At 41.4% G+C, this 16,500-nt stretch overlaps 1 protein-coding gene across 41 annotated transcripts in view; it reads right to left on the minus strand.

Moving 5' to 3' along the window:
* The window catches only part of clasp1a (cytoplasmic linker associated protein 1a), a 414,750-nt gene that overhangs the window by 74,920 nt on the left and 323,330 nt on the right, over positions 1–16,500 (minus strand). For 23 of the 41 annotated variants that reach the window (XM_072470321.1, XM_072470304.1, XM_072470295.1 and 20 more), the window contains 4 exons: positions 15,783–15,926; positions 6,710–6,805; positions 2,189–2,332; positions 607–713 (listed from right to left, as the gene is read on the minus strand). In XM_072470321.1, the coding sequence (XP_072326422.1) occupies positions 607–713; positions 2,189–2,332; positions 6,710–6,805; positions 15,783–15,926 (491 nt within the window). The remainder of the gene's footprint in view (positions 1–606; positions 714–2,188; positions 2,333–6,709; positions 6,806–15,782; positions 15,927–16,500) is intronic. The other 18 variants (XM_072470431.1, XM_072470393.1, XM_072470366.1 and 15 more) reach the window with 3 other exon arrangements.

The following is a 16,500-nucleotide window of genomic DNA, read 5'->3' on the forward strand; positions in this document are numbered from 1 at the left end:
AAAATATTTGGACTGAATCATATGAAGGAAAGACATGACACAGGATCTGGTATTGGTATAGGTTTACATATATTCATTCCTTATATGAAGTTACCAGGAGTCTTTTTCCCCCTTCATTATGGGGGTGGCAGTAGAAAAGAAGGATAAAGTGGGACTTGGGCACTAACTTAAGACCGTAAGACATAGGAGCAGAATTAGGCCACTCGGCCCATCGAGTCTGCTCTGCCATTCAATCATGGCTGATATTTTTCTCATCCCCATTCTCCTGCCTTCTCCCCATAACCTCTTATTGATCAAAATGTGACAAATGTACTGTCACAGAAAATGATTCTCAAGGTTGGATCTTAAAAGTTTGTAGTAGGGCACCATATGTAGCTGCTACTCAACATCAGCGAGGGAGCAACAAATGGAATAAAAATGAAATGGAAAAATAAAGTTTGAAGAAAGTATTTATGACTCATTATGCATTGTGAAGGCTGTAAAGAGAAGACACTGCCAGGAAATTGATGGGGTTTTAATTCTTATTTTTATAATAGTTTTACCCCAAAACTAGAAATACATGATAAATTTGCTATGGATAACATAAAAATAATAATTGATCATTACCTTGGGGAAAGACCACCATGCGAACAATTTGTAGGCGAAGTCAGAGGGCTTGTTCGGCTGCTCGTGTGCCGCGAAGGTGTGCGTCCCATTGTGTTGCTAGGTGAACTCTGCGGAAGAACAGAAATTAAAATGTGCTGTGAAGCACTATATATATACCGATGTCAGTTAAAATTATCAGAACATGAGCAACACTGTCGTAAATTACCCATAAAGTTAATCACAAACTTCTTCACATCAAAATATCTGAACCAAACGAAGTTAGAGAAGAAAGTCAGAAATCTATGTCAGAAGCCAATTTCAATACTGTAACCTAGTCTCGAGTTGGCTTCAGGAGGATCATCCAAGTCCAAAAATAATAATCGACCCAACATGGAAGGGGGGTGCAGCGAGAGAGGGCGAGAGCAAGAGAGCGTTCACAACTTTAACACCCGTGTGTGCTAACTTCACCCCTGAAGAACCTGGTTCTAACTCGAATGCCCCGCAGTCCTGCAGTCCTAGATTCTCCCCGCATCAGCAAAACAGCAGAACAGTTTATCTCTATCTGTTCCTCTTAACACTTGAACACTTCAATTAAATCACTCCTAACCTTCTAAATTTCAACAAACTTTGCCTAATTTATGATAATAATAGTCTTTATTATTGTCACAAATAGGCTTACATGAACACTACAATGAAGTTACTGTGAAAATCACCTAGCCACTCTATGGCGGCTGACCGGTACACTGGAGGTAGAATTCAGAATGTCCAATTCACCTAACAAGCACATCTTTCGGGACCTGAGAGAGGAAACCAGAGCACCCGGAGGAAGCCCATGCAGACTCCACATAGACCCAAGCCGGAATCGAACCCGGGTCCCTGGCGCTGTGAAGCAATAGTGCTAACCACTGTGCTACCGTGCTGCCCATTGCACCATAGCGACTGAACATAGGACCAGGTGTGGTCCAACGTATGTAGCTGTGCCTTAAAATTCACTCCCTACTTCTATTATTGATTGGAAGGAAAGAGATGTTTGGATTGCCGAAAAAAATATCTTACACATTGAATTTGAGAAATCTAATAGAGTTTTAGAATCACAAATTTATTTTCCACTTCCATTTCTTAAGGTGCTAATGCATGTCAAGGTTATTTTTACCAAAACAGAGTATCATAATGTAAATCATGGAGGTATTGACTGTAGGTGGATATTATTTTGTGAACTGGACAAATGGGACAATTGCAAGACTGTTATATTTTTTTAGAACGTGTTCCCTTGATAGGCAGGCTGTGTCCAATGAGTATCCTTAGGTATTCAGAGTGAACTATGTAGTATGGGATTGCCATTACATGTATGCCAGGCTCGGTTCTCGAAGTACATTAGTGGACCAGATTGATTTTTGTAACAATATAGCAGCTTTCCTTTATTAGCCCCCAAATTCAAATTTTTGAATTCAATTCCTCAACTTGCCATGTTGGAATTTTAACTCACAACAACCAAGTTGCTAACCTAGTGCCATTATCACAATAACCGGTTATTTTTTCTAATGCGAATCATCCTTCCATTGTCATTGAAATATTGCATTAAAAAGTGATAGGAGCCAAGTACCACAGTAGTGTTGCTAGAGTTCTTCAAGTGATTGTGAAGGAGCTTGGTGGCACCATCTTGGAATGTTTTTGGCAAGGCACCAAGTAACATTGTGAACTCAGGAGTATTCAGCTCAAACAGAGAAATCAGCACGACCTGCGCAGCCTGCAGAAAACAGAAAGAAACATTGGGTAAAATTAAAAGGAAACTAAAATGACTCAATAAAACTTCTGTCCACTCCCATTAACCCAAGTCCCATTAACCCAAGTGCAACATCTAAACAGTCCCATTAGAAATTAGTCACCCAATGGAGACCTGAAATAGCCTTTATCAGCATTTGCTACAACATTTGATAATTATTGGCTTGTCTTTAAATAGATGCAGCAGATTGTGTTCTGGTCACTGCATCTACGCTCAGCATTTCAAAGGGGAATGGTTGTTGTGAATATTTGGGTTACAAGCTAGAAACTGTTGGACACCAACCGTACAGCAGACTGCAGGTTTCTCAGTTTCCCCAACAGCATTATTTTTTTTTTTTTAAAACAGAGCTCAACTAGTTCAGTACTCACAGAAGTTTGCAGCGGAGTGCTTAAACTCAAACAGCATTACTGAAATCAACCACAATGGGCATGTCCCAGCAGAACAGCAATGACACTTAGATGATCAGCCAATAACCATATTTTAAATATAATGTTCTACTTTCTAATTTGTTTCCAATTAAACTACCAGTGCTTGATTAATAAAGTATGGTTTGGTGTTGGAAAGGACAAGCAATAAGAAAATGGTAAAACAAATGAATTGCACACTTCCAGAATTTCAATGGAAATAACATTCTACCAACTTGCACTTACTGCTTTAATTTATGTCAAAGAATATGATGACCTTATTATTAAAACCTAGCAGAACATGCTATGTCTATAAATCAAAGCCTAGCTTATTACTGAACCAATTGTGCCTGTTCTGGCTCTTAGAAAGAGTTATCTAATTAGTCACACTCTTGTGCTTCTTTGCAATTTTTTTTTTGTTTCAGGTATTTAACCAATTCCCTTTAGAAGTCATTATTGAAGGAAAAGATAAGGTACATCAGAGGTGTACATGGTAACTTTGGGTTGATTCAGAAGATGTGGGCAGAGTTCTCAATTAGTACTTTGTCTCGGTCTTCATTAAGGAGGGGGATTATTCAGGCATTCTAGTTAAAGAGGAGTGTGAAATATTAGATATAATAAGCTCAGTGAAAGAGGAAGTACTGGGGGGATTGGCATTCTTGAAGGTAGATAAGTCACCAGAGCCAGATGGATTGTAGCCCAGGATATTGATGCAAGCCAGGGAGGATTTAGCAGATGCTCTGAAGATCATTTTCCAATCTTCACTAGGTACAGGTCAAGTACCGGAGGATTGGAGATCTGTGAGCACTGCACCATGGGTGCGAGGAATAGGCCCGTCAGTCTGAGTTCAGCGATGGGACAAATTATTGGAAACAATTTAGAGACAAGATAAACTGTCATTTAGAAAGGGATAGTCTGTGCTGTTATAATATTGTGTAAAGGATGCACAATGTACTGTGTTGGTTGACCAAAAATTTTCAATAAAATATTTATTAAAAAAAAAGAAAGGGATAGTCAGCATCTTTTTGTTCGGGTAATTTAATAAAACGTTTTGAAAAATATCAAGGAGGGTAGTGCAGTGGATATTGTCTACAAGGATTTCAGTAAGGCATTTGACAAGGTCCCACATGGCAGACCGGTCAGAAAAGTGAGACACAGGGGTAGGTGGCAGGTTGGATCCAAAATTGCCTCACTGCGAGGAAACAAAAGGTAATGATCAATGGATGTTGTGAGAATCAAAAACTGGTGTTCAGTGTAGGTGCCCTTGCAATTTGTTGTATACATTAATGATTTCAACTTTAACGTCAGTGGCACGATTGTAAAATTTGGCCGTGTAGCTGATGGTGAAGAAGACACCTGTCGACTCCAGAATTTTATCATTGGTTTGGTTGAATGGAGAAGTGAGAGATAATACATTTGGTTAGGAATAACAAAGTGAGGGAAACTCAATAAATGGGAAGATATTGAGAGGAGTTGAGGAAGTGAAAGATCTTGGAGTGTATGTCCACAGGTCCTTGACAAGGTGGTTGAGAAAACATAGGGAATGCTACCCTTTATCGGACAAAGTACTGAATACAAAAGCAGGGATGAAATGATGGAACTGTATAAAACTCTGGGTAGGCCCCAGCTGGAATATGGAGTACAAATCTGGTCATCACATTATAGAAAGGACAAAATTGCTCTGGGGAGAGATTTACAAGAATGTTGCCATGGCTAGAATACTGCAGCTATGAGGAGAGGTTGGATAGGCTAGAGTTGTTTTCCTTAGAACAGAAGAAGGGGTGACCTAATTGAGGTGCACAAAATTATGAGAGGCCTAGACAGGTAAGACACGTTACCCCTTGCTGAGGAGTCAATTACCAGGGGGCATAGATTGAAGGTGATTGGTAGAGGGATAAGAGGGGACATGAGGAGAAACGTTTTCACCCAGAGGGTGGTGGGTGTCTAGAATTCACTGTCTAAATTGACGGTAGAGGCTGAAACGCTCAACTCATTTGAAAGGTACGTGGATCGACATCTGAATCTGCAGGGCTGTGGACCAGGTGCTGGAAAATGGGATTAAAATGAGCGGCTGGTTCCTTTTTTCTATTTTTTGGTTGGTACGGACATGGGCTGGATGACCTCTTTCGGCACCGTAACTTTTCTATCATTACTATGAATCTGCTTCGACCACCCTTAGTCTACACTGGATCTTAATTCACTGTATAATTCTTTTTCCTGTTCATTTTCTGTCTTTTATTGACATATCTTAAATCTGTGTCATCTTAAATCTGTCATCTGGTTATTAATCCTGCTGCTACTGGAAATAGTTCTTTCATATTTACTCTATCAAGGCCATACAGGGTGTTGAGCACCTCTTTCAAATTTATTTTTACCTTTCTCTGCTCTCAGCAGAAGACCAGCTTCTCTAGTCTCTCCAAGTAACTGAAAACTCATCTCTGGCATGAATAAATTCTCCTCTACATCCTCCCGAAGATCTGGGCATTCTTCCTAAAGTGTGGTGCCCAGAATTGGACACAATACGTCATCTGGGGCCTAATCAATGTTTTGTGAAGGTTTAGCCTAAATTGTTTGGTTTTAGCCCAAGTTGCTTGCTTTTATATGCGATGCCTCTATTCATAAAGCAAAGTGTCTGTATGCCTTTTTAACAACCCTCCCATCACCTTCAATGATTTGTGTGCACATCCTTTAAAATTGTACCATTTACTGCATATTGCCTCTCCTTATTTGTCCTATGAAAACGTATCACCTCACGTGCTTAAATTTCACTTGCCATGTATCTAACTAGGCTATATCCTCTTGACATTTATTCCTATCCTCCTGATTGTTTTATATAATCTGCAAGCTTGGATATTATTGCCTGTGACCCAAGTCCGGGTTATTCCATATATCAAAAAGAGCAGTGGTTATAACACCTACCCCTGGGGGACACCACGGCACACTTCCCTCATTCTCAAACAATCACTCACCAATACGTTGTGCCTCCTGCCCCTCATTCAATTTCACATCCATGTAGCCACTTCTTCTCTAAACCTTTAAATTTGTTAATAATTTCATGATATAGCAGTTCATAGAATGTTGAATGCTTCATCATTCAAGGTAGCAATAGCTTTTAATGTTCAATTAACTCATGAGCGGTGTATGTCAGGACAGCTATACAGGTTTTAAATTACCGGAATAATACATTTATGTTGGTGACAAGTTCATCAGTCTGCTAGGAATGCGCTGAAATAAAAAGTTAATGTTCTGTTAGAATTAATAAACAGGGTGGTGCATCCAACTAAGGTGGGCAATGTAGGTTTTAAATTACCGGAATAATACATTTATGTTGGTGACAAGTTCATAAATCTGCTAGGAATGCGCTGAAATAAAAAGTTAATGTTCTGTTAGAATTAATAAACAGAGTGGTGCATCCAACTAAGGTGGGCAATGTTAGAAGTTTAAATGTATTAAAGTCATCATTGTCCACAAAATGCTTACACATTTTAGATAACATTTAACATATTTTACTAGATTTAGTACAAGCTTTCTTGGATCAATCTAATTTGCATTGATATCAAAGAACACATTTGAAGTTCCAAATAAACACATATTTAAAGAACTGTGTTAATGCACTTTCAGATCCATTAGTTAACTGATGAGCATGCATTTCAACACTATAAGCAGCAGTCCTCATGTCAGGGCCAATGCTGTATGTTACTTATTAACACTGCAAAGAAAAGGCAAACCTTATTCCCAGAGTCCACCACCGATATACTGTATAGTTATGGGAAGACAACTGCCGTTGGTAATACAGTAGAGTGAACAAACTCATAGTTGTTACACAGAAATAGAAGTCAGTCAGGCCAAGACCCATGTGCAGCCAAGTTATAAAAAAAGAGCCAATGGTACAGGGGAAAAAAGCAACTTGAGATTAGTAGGTGCAACATTTTTCTACCTGTTTACACTTTTCTTCCAGGCCAATTTCACCAGGCCCAGAGGTACTCGAACAGGACCTGGCCAACACCTCATCACTCAACCAACTATGCACAGTCTGGGTTTGACAGGTGGGAAGGGTATTAAAAAAATTTCAGTACACAATAAACAGCAGTTAAATGATTAACAAACTTATATAAAGCTGACAAGCCACAACTGAAAGTGACTAGTTGTGTTTGCAACAGAGAGATGCTGGCTTTTGCATTACTTAAGACCATCACCTCAGAGAGCTACTAATTTGCCAATTTCTTCGCTTCCATATATATTTTAAAGCTAATAATTTTCTTGATTGTGGGGGGGGCAGAAGGATGAAGTTCCCATGGCAGCTCGAAAGACAAAATGTCACAATCTTGTTCAGTGCTGAACAGCCTAATGTGAGAACAACAATATAGTAATGAACATGCTTTACAACTCTCAGTTGCAACACTTAGATATGGCCTGGATCCTCCAATATCTAAAAGTTTGCATTTTTGAAATCCTCTTCTGAGTCTGATGAAAAGTTATGGGTTCAATATTCTGCATAAAATGTACAAACAGTGGAACAACATTTAAGCGAATAAACCTACAATATAACAAACCAAATGATATTTGTTTCTTGAACCTGTAAGGAATTAAAAAAACAGTAAAACTATTGCTTTGTTTGGGCAAAAGACTTTGGAATGTTGAATTCAAGTTATGGAAACGTACAACTCATGGAACATTCAAGTGGAAGGTGACACTAAAAACTATGTAGGTGTCATATCCATCTCAAGTAAAATGAACAATGCTCATACAAGATGGTTCAATGGTCTCCTTCTGTGCTGTACCATTCTATGAATTCTACACTTTCTACTTATTGAGCTCACAGTTTCCAAACAATTCCACATATTTACATAGAACAGAACAAAAAGGTTCAATGAGACAGTGAGAGTGCAGTTTTTGTGAATGCAGTCTCAGTAGGAGAGATTGAACAGATGACAGAATGGTTAGCACAGTTGCCTCACAGCGCTAGGGACCACGGGTGACTGTGTGGAGTTTGCACATTCTTCCCGTGTCTGCGTGGGTTTCCTCCCACAGTCCAAAGATGTGCATGTTAGGTGGATTGGCCATGCTAAATTGCCCTGAGGTGGGGTTAGGGTTGCGGGGATAGGGTGGGGGGATTGGGTCTGGGTGGGGTGCTCTTTCACAGGGTTGGTGCAGACTCGATGGACTGAATGGCCTCCTTCTGTAATGTAGGGATTCTATGAAATCTGAAACAGCTATTGCATAACGTGGGAGTTTTAGACCCCTATTACATTATGTCAAAGGGTCAACATTTTGTTGTTGAATATGGCATAGCTCACTGCTTCGGAGGCTGGGACATGCTTGACTGTAGCAACTGTTGTGGCATTGCATTGGGTTAATCAATGGAAAAGGAATCCCTTTTGTGAAAAAAAAGGAACACTTTCCTGTGACAACTTTTCTTCTGACTGAAAGAGCTTACTGTCCAAAAAGCTCTTCTCAATCAAGATATACATTAGCAATACAGGTGATCAACAAGTAGTAGCTCCATAATTTTGTACCAAGGTATATATGTAATAAAAGGCCTTCAGTGCATATAATAATATCCCCAAATCATATACTTCACATATTCTGAGTTTTCACAAAACAAGTCCCAAAGGATTCCGCAATACAGGTTTACATTTCAACCAAAACATTTTGATGAAACAATGCATAAAAGTTTGAAAGTGCAAAATGCATTTTATGTTGAGAAACAATTTTTAAATTAATACTTTGAAAGTAGCATTTTGGTGGAAGAGGATGTTCTTTAAGCACAACCATCATTTTTGGCTGTTTTGAACAATGTATTAATGGAGCTTTACTTTTTGCCAAAACAAAAACAGAGGGGGAAAAAAAATCCAAGAATTTCTCGGTGTAATATGAATGAATGACATTTCTGGAAATTGATGTCTTCTGCTGATAGAGGGGTTCATAGAGCATATTCACTAACCTCAACTGACTGATATGTTGTAATTAATTGCACTGCCTGCTTTGATGAGATAACAACTCTAGCATCTACATTTGGGCAACAACTTCTAGCATCTACACATGCAGTAAAACATACAAATCAGGAAGCTGCCTTGATTCGCTCAGCTCCTCCACAAGATTGTGCTATAGTTCTCGCCGATAGACTCAATTAAATCAATGCAACAGAGTGAATTTAGTGTACCTGACTGTTAGTTCTGCACTGAACAACAGCTAAAAATGTATTACGGAGTAAGGAGATTTTTTTTTATTTTTTAACATCATGACAAATGATCATTGCCACTTAGAACCTCTTGGGCCCAGAAAATTAATTTTATAAATGTACTGTCTCATTCCCTCAGATGAAAACCAAAACCAAAATAATTTCTCCACTTTTTCCTGTCTCGTCGCTCTTGCTTAATTCCATCTGTATTTCCTATTATTTGTAATCGCTGTACATCATTTAAATCTAATCTGTAGTTATTTGGTAGTACAGAACTGGAGTATTGCTCAAAAAAGAAATTCTGTCAAAGCTTTTTGTCTTGCACTCATCAGAACAATCACACGATTACCAATGTCAGGGAAAACAACAACTGAACGCAATGAGAAGAGGGTGTTGATTGGTTGGCAAGTGGTCTCTGGTAAAGGTGCTGATTGACAGGGAGGGCTGCCAGCCATGTGGGAAGCTGGTCAGGAGCAGGAAACCCAGGCACGAGTCAAAGTGGTAAGGTCAATTGGGTGTGCTGCTGGTCAGTGGTGGGGAGATGGGGGTTGGAGTTTGGTGATTGGCAGGGTTGGTGATCAGCGGCCTTATGGAGGAGGGAAATTCTAGGCCAGGAGGTGGGAGAAAACTGGAAAGCCCCTGGAGGGCGCTGCAAATGCGGAGGCTTTTCAGGCAAGCACCTGGATCCAGGAGGCTTTCATTGCAATGACATTGTCAGATTTCTCAACAGTTGGGAAAACTGGCTGACAGCAGTGAAAGTTTAAAGACTGGGAGAGCCTCATTATTTTGTTTCAAGTTCCAACTAGCCTTTGATTAAGTTGGTTACCCATCCAAATTCCGATATCAGCTCTGATCGTCTCACCAAGGATTCTGTGATTATGCCACAGATGAACTGCAGAGGGAGCCACACCAAAACAGACACAGGGGGCGGAATTCTCCGATCGCCCACCGGGTAGGAGAATCGGCGGGTTGCCGCATGAATTGCGCCACGCTGCCGGGACGCAATTCTCCGCAGTGCAGAGAATCGGCGCCATCGGCGCTGCGCCGGTCAGGTTATGTGGTGACTCTCCGGCCCAGGCAGGTGTGCCGATTCTCCGGCCCGAATGGCCATCATCAAAAAGCCGAGTCCCACCGGTGCCATTCTAACATACTCTGAGCCGGCGGGACCTCGGCGTTGAAGGGTCCGGGGGCGGCCGGTGGTGGTTCCAGGGGGAGGGGGGGCTCCGTGGTGGCCTGGCCCGCGATCGGGCCCACCAATCGGCGGGCTGGCCTCTCTGCCCCCCGGCCTACTTTCCTCCGCACCGGCTTCTGTAGCCCTGCGCCATTTGGCATCGGGGCCGGCGCGGGGAAGAAGGCCACTGAGCATTGGTCCATCACACCATGACAGTGATTTTATGATTTCAATTCAATTCCATTCACCCATCATCCTTCACTTTGGCTGGCTTAACATTTTAGAATCCATCTTGGGGGCTCTTTTCTATTGCATGATCGCTTGTATGGCATTGGGTTTAAATCCTTGCTGAGAGCTAAATATATCATACCCACAGAATTTATCAGCAATGCGGCTGTCATTTTGTTAAAGATTTTCCGACAATTTATTAGGCAAACCCCAGAGTATTTGGGCTGTGGTGCACTCTACAGTTGGTAGGATGGAGAAACCTTTAACAGGAGAAAATTACAACAGAACAAAATAAATAATTATTTGTTATAAAGTATATATTTATTTTATTTTGTAAAATCATCTCTTTAGAGTTGAATGGTAACTGAAGACATTTCGCATCACATTCCAGAGTAACCCAACCGCACCAGCCAGTGCACAAAGCTCAAATATATGCAATTACTAAGGAACTCCTGCTGAGAAAACTGGGTTCTGAGTAACCAAAAGGACAAATCAATTAAAATAATCCAATTGCTGTAATTTATTTTGAAACTCTGGTTTAGCAATTATGTTTTACATTAGTTAAAGCCGAATAGTCGGTCTGTATCTGGCTAATGGAATCCCTACAGTACAGAATGAGGCCATTATAGCTGAATAACCTCTCCAGTCCTGAAAAATTAATTTTTTTTGGGTGATGCCGATTTTTTGGAAAATGAGGGTGGGGAAGTAGAAAGAAATGACAGAGGAACTGAATAGGTACTTTGCATCAGTCTTCACAGTGGAAGACACCAGTCAAGGAGTAGAGGTGAGTGTAGTAGCCATGACTAAGAAGAAGGTGCTGGGAAAACGGAAAGGGCTGGAGGTGGATAAATCACCCAGACTGGATGGACTATGTGTCAGGGTTCTGAAGGAGATAGGCTGATGGCCTAATTCTGTTCTTGTATCTTATGGTCAGTCTGTGGTTTTAGTAGGTTAAGCCTCAACAGCGCCACAATGCAAACCTCAGGGTTTACACCCTCCAGGCTATATTCAGAGGGATGAGTGAGTCCATGAAGAAAATGCACAACTTAAATCAGACAATCGGAACTTATGATTTTTTTCAACTGTGTGGTTATATATCTGAATATCATAGTCTCCAAGGGGTGGACTAGGAGGGGCGGGGTATCGGAGTTGTAACTTACCTTGGAGATTCGCGGCCTAGTCACCAGGAGCAGACCCGGAGGGACGGAACTGTATGTATGAATAACTTACCTTAGGGATTTCACTGAAAAAAACCCTGAAAAAGTGACGTCATAGGAAAACTGTGACCAGATTGTCTGGTATGAATCTGCACTAAATAACAGACTTAATCTGACACGGCTGGTAGAACAAATGGAGGAGGACTTTAAGAGGTGGGACATGCAGCCTTTATCGCTGGCGGGCAGGGTGGAAGCAATTAAGATGATGGTCCTCCCGAGGTTCTTATTTGTATTCCAATGTCTCCCTATTTTAATCACCAGGACCTTTTTTAATAAAATAGATAGGAGCATTACGAGCTTTGTGTGGGCAGGGAAAGTTCCGAGAGTAAGGAGGGGGTTCCTTCAGCGCAGTAGGGACAGAGGAGGACTGGCACTACCGAACTTGGGAGATTATTATTGGGCCGCCAATGTGGCAATGATACGTAGATGGATGATGGAGGGTGAGGGAGCGGCGTGGAAAAGGCTGGAGAGAAGGTCCTGTAAAGGGACGAGTCTAGAGGCACTGGTGACGGCACCGCTACCGCTCTCACCTAAAAAGTACACCACGAACCCGGTGGTGGCGGCAACACTGAACACATGGGGACAGTGGAGGCGACAGAGAGGGGTGCGGGGAGCCCTGGTGGGGTCCCCTATCAGGAACAACCATAGGTTCGCCCCAGGAAGAATGGACGGAGGATTTCAGAGCTGGTACCAGTTGGGAATTAGGAAGGTGGGAGATTTATTCATAAACAGAGCTTTTGCGAGTTTGGGAGCATTGGAGGAAAAGTATAAGTTACCCCGGGGAAATTTCTTGAGATATATGCAGGTGAGGGCGTTTACTAGACAACAGGTGAGGGGATTTCCGCGGCTCCCGACACAGGGGATACAGGACAGGGTGCTTTCAGGGGTGTGGGTCGGAGAGGGCAAGGTGTCAGAGATTTACAGAGAGATGAGGGAAGAGGGGGAGGAGTCGGTGGGCGAACTAAAAGGAAAGTGGGAAGAACTAGGGGAGGAGATAGAGGAGGGTATGTGGGCTGATGCCCTAAGCAGGGCAAATTCCTCTTCCTCATGCGCCAGGCTTAGCCTGATTCAATTTAAGGTGCTACATAGAGCACACATAATGGGGGCAAGATTGGGCAGGTTTTTTGGAGTGGAGAACAGATGTGGGAGGTGTGGCGGGAGCCTGGCAAACCACGCACATATGTTTTGGGCGTGCCCGGCACTGCAAGGATATTGGAAGGGAGTGACGGGAGTGATCTCGCAGGTGGTGAATGCCCGGGTCAAACCTAGCTGGGGGTTAGCTATATTTGGAGTTGCGGAAGAGCCGGGAGTGCAGGAGGCGAAAGAGGCCGATGTCGTGGCCTTTGCGTCCCTCGTAGCCCGGCGCAGGATCCTACTCATGTGGAAGGAGGCGAAACCCCCCGGACTGGAGGCCTGGGTAAACGATATGGCGGGGTTTATTAAGCTGGAGCAGATAAAGTTTGCCCTGAGAGGATCGGCTCAAGGGTTCACCAGGCGGTGGCAGCCATTTCTCGACTACCTCGGGGAACGTTAGAGGGAAGACAGATGACCAGCAGCAGCAACCCGGGGGGGGGGGGGGGAGTGGAGGTTTAGTTGAGTATAGGTCAATAGCGAATGAGGTTTTGTTACTTGTGTATTATTATTATTATTGTTAAAAAGTTAAACATTTCTGTTTTGTTATTATCATTTTGTTTGTTTTGTAAGCGGGAAAAATGTTGTTCAGGGAAAAAATTTTCAATAAAATATATTTAAAAAAAAAAAAAAATGAATCTGCACTAAATTTTTAAAAAACATTGAAAAACAAATTAATTAACGGAGTAGAGATGGCCGGGCAGGCGATGTTCTGTAGCTGCATGATGTGGGAGCTGGTAGATCCGATTGCGAGCTGCAGTGTGCAGTGATCACATCTGCAGCAAGTGTTTGTTGCTCGGGGAATTTCAGTTCAAGAGTCGATGAGCTGGTGCCTGAGCTTCACTCACTGCGGCACATCCGGGAGGGGGAGTTACCTGGACGCTTTGTTTCAGGAGATTAAGTACCTCAAATTCGACCAGTGGTCAGGGATAGCAAGGTGTGACTGCGAGTGAGACAGGTAGAGGTTATAAAGGAGGAACAGAGAATATGACAGAGGGGATGGAGTAATAATAATCTTTATTAGTGTCACAAGTAGGCTTACATTAACACTGCAATGAAGTTACTGTGAAAATTCCCGAGTCGCCACACTTGGACGACTGTTCGGGTACACTGAAGGAGAATTCAGAATGTCCAATTCACCTAACAAGCACATCTTTCGGGACTTGTGGGAGGAAACCGGAGCACCCGGAGGAAATCCACGCAGGCATGGAGAGAGCGTGCATACTCCGCACAGACTGTGACCTAAGCCGGGAATCGAATCTGGGACCCTGGTGCTGTGAAGCAACAGTGCTAACCACTGAGCATCCTCCTCACAGCTCACCCTCCCACCCAACTTGGTGTCATTTGCAAGTTTGGAGATATGACATTTTGTTCCCTTATCTAAATCATTACTATATATTGTGAATTATATGCTGGGGTCCTAGCATCAATCTCTGTGGTTCCCCACTAGTCACTGGCTGCCAATTTGAAAGAGACCTGTTAATTCCTGTCTGCCAACCAATTTTCTTACCATCTCAATACACTACCCCCAAACCCATGTGTTTTAATTTTATACGCTAATCTTCCATGCGGGACTTTGTCTGATAGTCCAAATACACCATATCCACTGGCTCCCCTTCATCAATTCTATTAGTTACATCCCCGAAGAATTCCAGTAGATTTGTCGAGCATGATTTCCCCTTCATAAATCCATGCTGACTCTGTCCGATCCTGCCACTGTTTTCTAAGTGCTCCGCTGTAAATTCATTGATAATGGATCCTAAATTTTGAATAAACATTTAAAAAAAAAAAAAGATAATGGAGCCTAGAATTTTCCCCACTACTGACGTCAGGCTTACTGGTCTATAATTCCCTGCTTTCTCTCAACCTCCCTTTTTAAATAGTGGAGTTACATTAGCCACCCTCCAATCTGCAGGAACTGTTCTGCAGTCAACAGAATCCTGGGAAGATGACCACCAATGCATCCACTAAGTGCTAAGTACCAAAAAATAAATTCACAATATGACATTTTAATATTCCTCTGCAATTGTTTTTCCATTAACTATTTCAGAAATGACAAAAATGTAATGAAATAAGCTTTGGATTATAAAATTATACTTTAAGCTTACTCTGGCTAAATAAGTTAATCTGATTTTCATTAGAGACATTCAAGAACAAAATCCATGGGAGGACATCCTTTACTGATTTAATCATGATCTTAGCAGATATAAGAATGACCGACAACTGCCAATTTATAATGGCTTGATTAACAAGCAGACATCTGATTTTACTGAGTAAATTAACAGGTCTTGAGTGAGTTACAATCTCCCCCCATAACTTTGATTGCAATAGCTAAGATGTAGACATGTTTAGCCTTAGACACAAACAATCCAAATAAACAGCTTTCCATTTACTACAACTTAGTATCAACATAGATAATTAATGGCTTAATCAACTGATATCCTTTTTAGAAATATTGAGATGCACATCTCAATATTAAACACTCCCAATTGACTAAGAGGTTACAACCAAAATAAGGTTACACAAGGACAAATAGATTCATAGGAACAGAGAGCAGAGGAACAAAGTAGGCCATTCAGCCCCTGGAATCAGTTTATTTAGGTCATGGTTAATCTGTATCCTAATTACAATCATGGGCCAGCATACGGTTACATAAGGAAGAACATAGGAGCAAGGAATACAAGTAGGACATTCAAATGCTTGGATCATGGTTAATCTGTATTCCGAATTTCATTTATCTATCTTGGCACCATATTCCCTAGCAAAAATCTATCAACCCCAGATTTTAAATTATTGAGTTAGTATTGATCTTAACTCTGTCTACTTGGCTTACAAATTCATTTTATGGTCTTTATGCAGCAAGGAATAAATACAGCCAGAATTAAAATGCTACGGTTCATCAGAGAGGATTAAAACAAAACTATTTTTTAGTGAATTATCATGCTCTCTTGAGGTTGGCATACAACCATAGATAGCACCAAAGTAATGAACAGGAAACCACAGAACCATAGAGCACAGGAGGAGGCCATTCAGCCTACTGTACTTGAGTTCATAAAATTCTAAGCTATCTTAAACTACCTACCTTTCTCACATCAGAGCTCTTTGGTTCGGTTGTCCAGGTTATGATTCGGGAAACAGCAAGGCGGGTCTCACTGGAATTAACAAAATCGGCTGGGTCCATCTGCCGTGCCAGTCTCTCAATGTACTTCAAGATTGCAACTTTAACCTTCAAACAAAAGTATATGAACAAAATAAAGTAGGTCTGAAACATGACTGATTGGACGGAACATGTAAAGCTAAAATGAAAGGGGTCATTAAAAAAAATTCACCGAATAGATTGCACGCAAACTGCATTTATTTTCAATTAATCTCCAAAAGCTTTAGGCGTAAATTTTAAAATATGTTTGAGTCACTAGCCTGAACGCTCAAATTTTAAATGTCAGGTGGAATAAGCCATATACATCAACCCTGGGCACAAGAGAATAACTCTTGATACAACAAATGTAAGGTAGACCAACCAATTAATTTCAATTACTGCCTCAAAAAAGGTCTCTCTGCACAAAATGTATTTAGCTATATACAATTATTATTCCCTCTCCTCCACAAGCTGTACCTTTCCTTCTCATGACGTTGCTTACAGGCATCTACCAATATCATGGCAAAGAGATAGACACAATTATATAAGTAGGGTGGAGAATATTTTACGTCACAATGAAGGAGCATATCCAAACAGCAGTTTTACTTCACATTTCAAAGTTTAGCCATCAAAATCTATCCAGCTCTATCCTGCCAAATATCAG

The sequence above is a fragment of the Scyliorhinus torazame genome, chromosome 2 (genome assembly GCF_047496885.1).
Source record: "Scyliorhinus torazame isolate Kashiwa2021f chromosome 2, sScyTor2.1, whole genome shotgun sequence".
Classification (NCBI taxonomy): domain Eukaryota; kingdom Metazoa; phylum Chordata; class Chondrichthyes; order Carcharhiniformes; family Scyliorhinidae; genus Scyliorhinus; species Scyliorhinus torazame.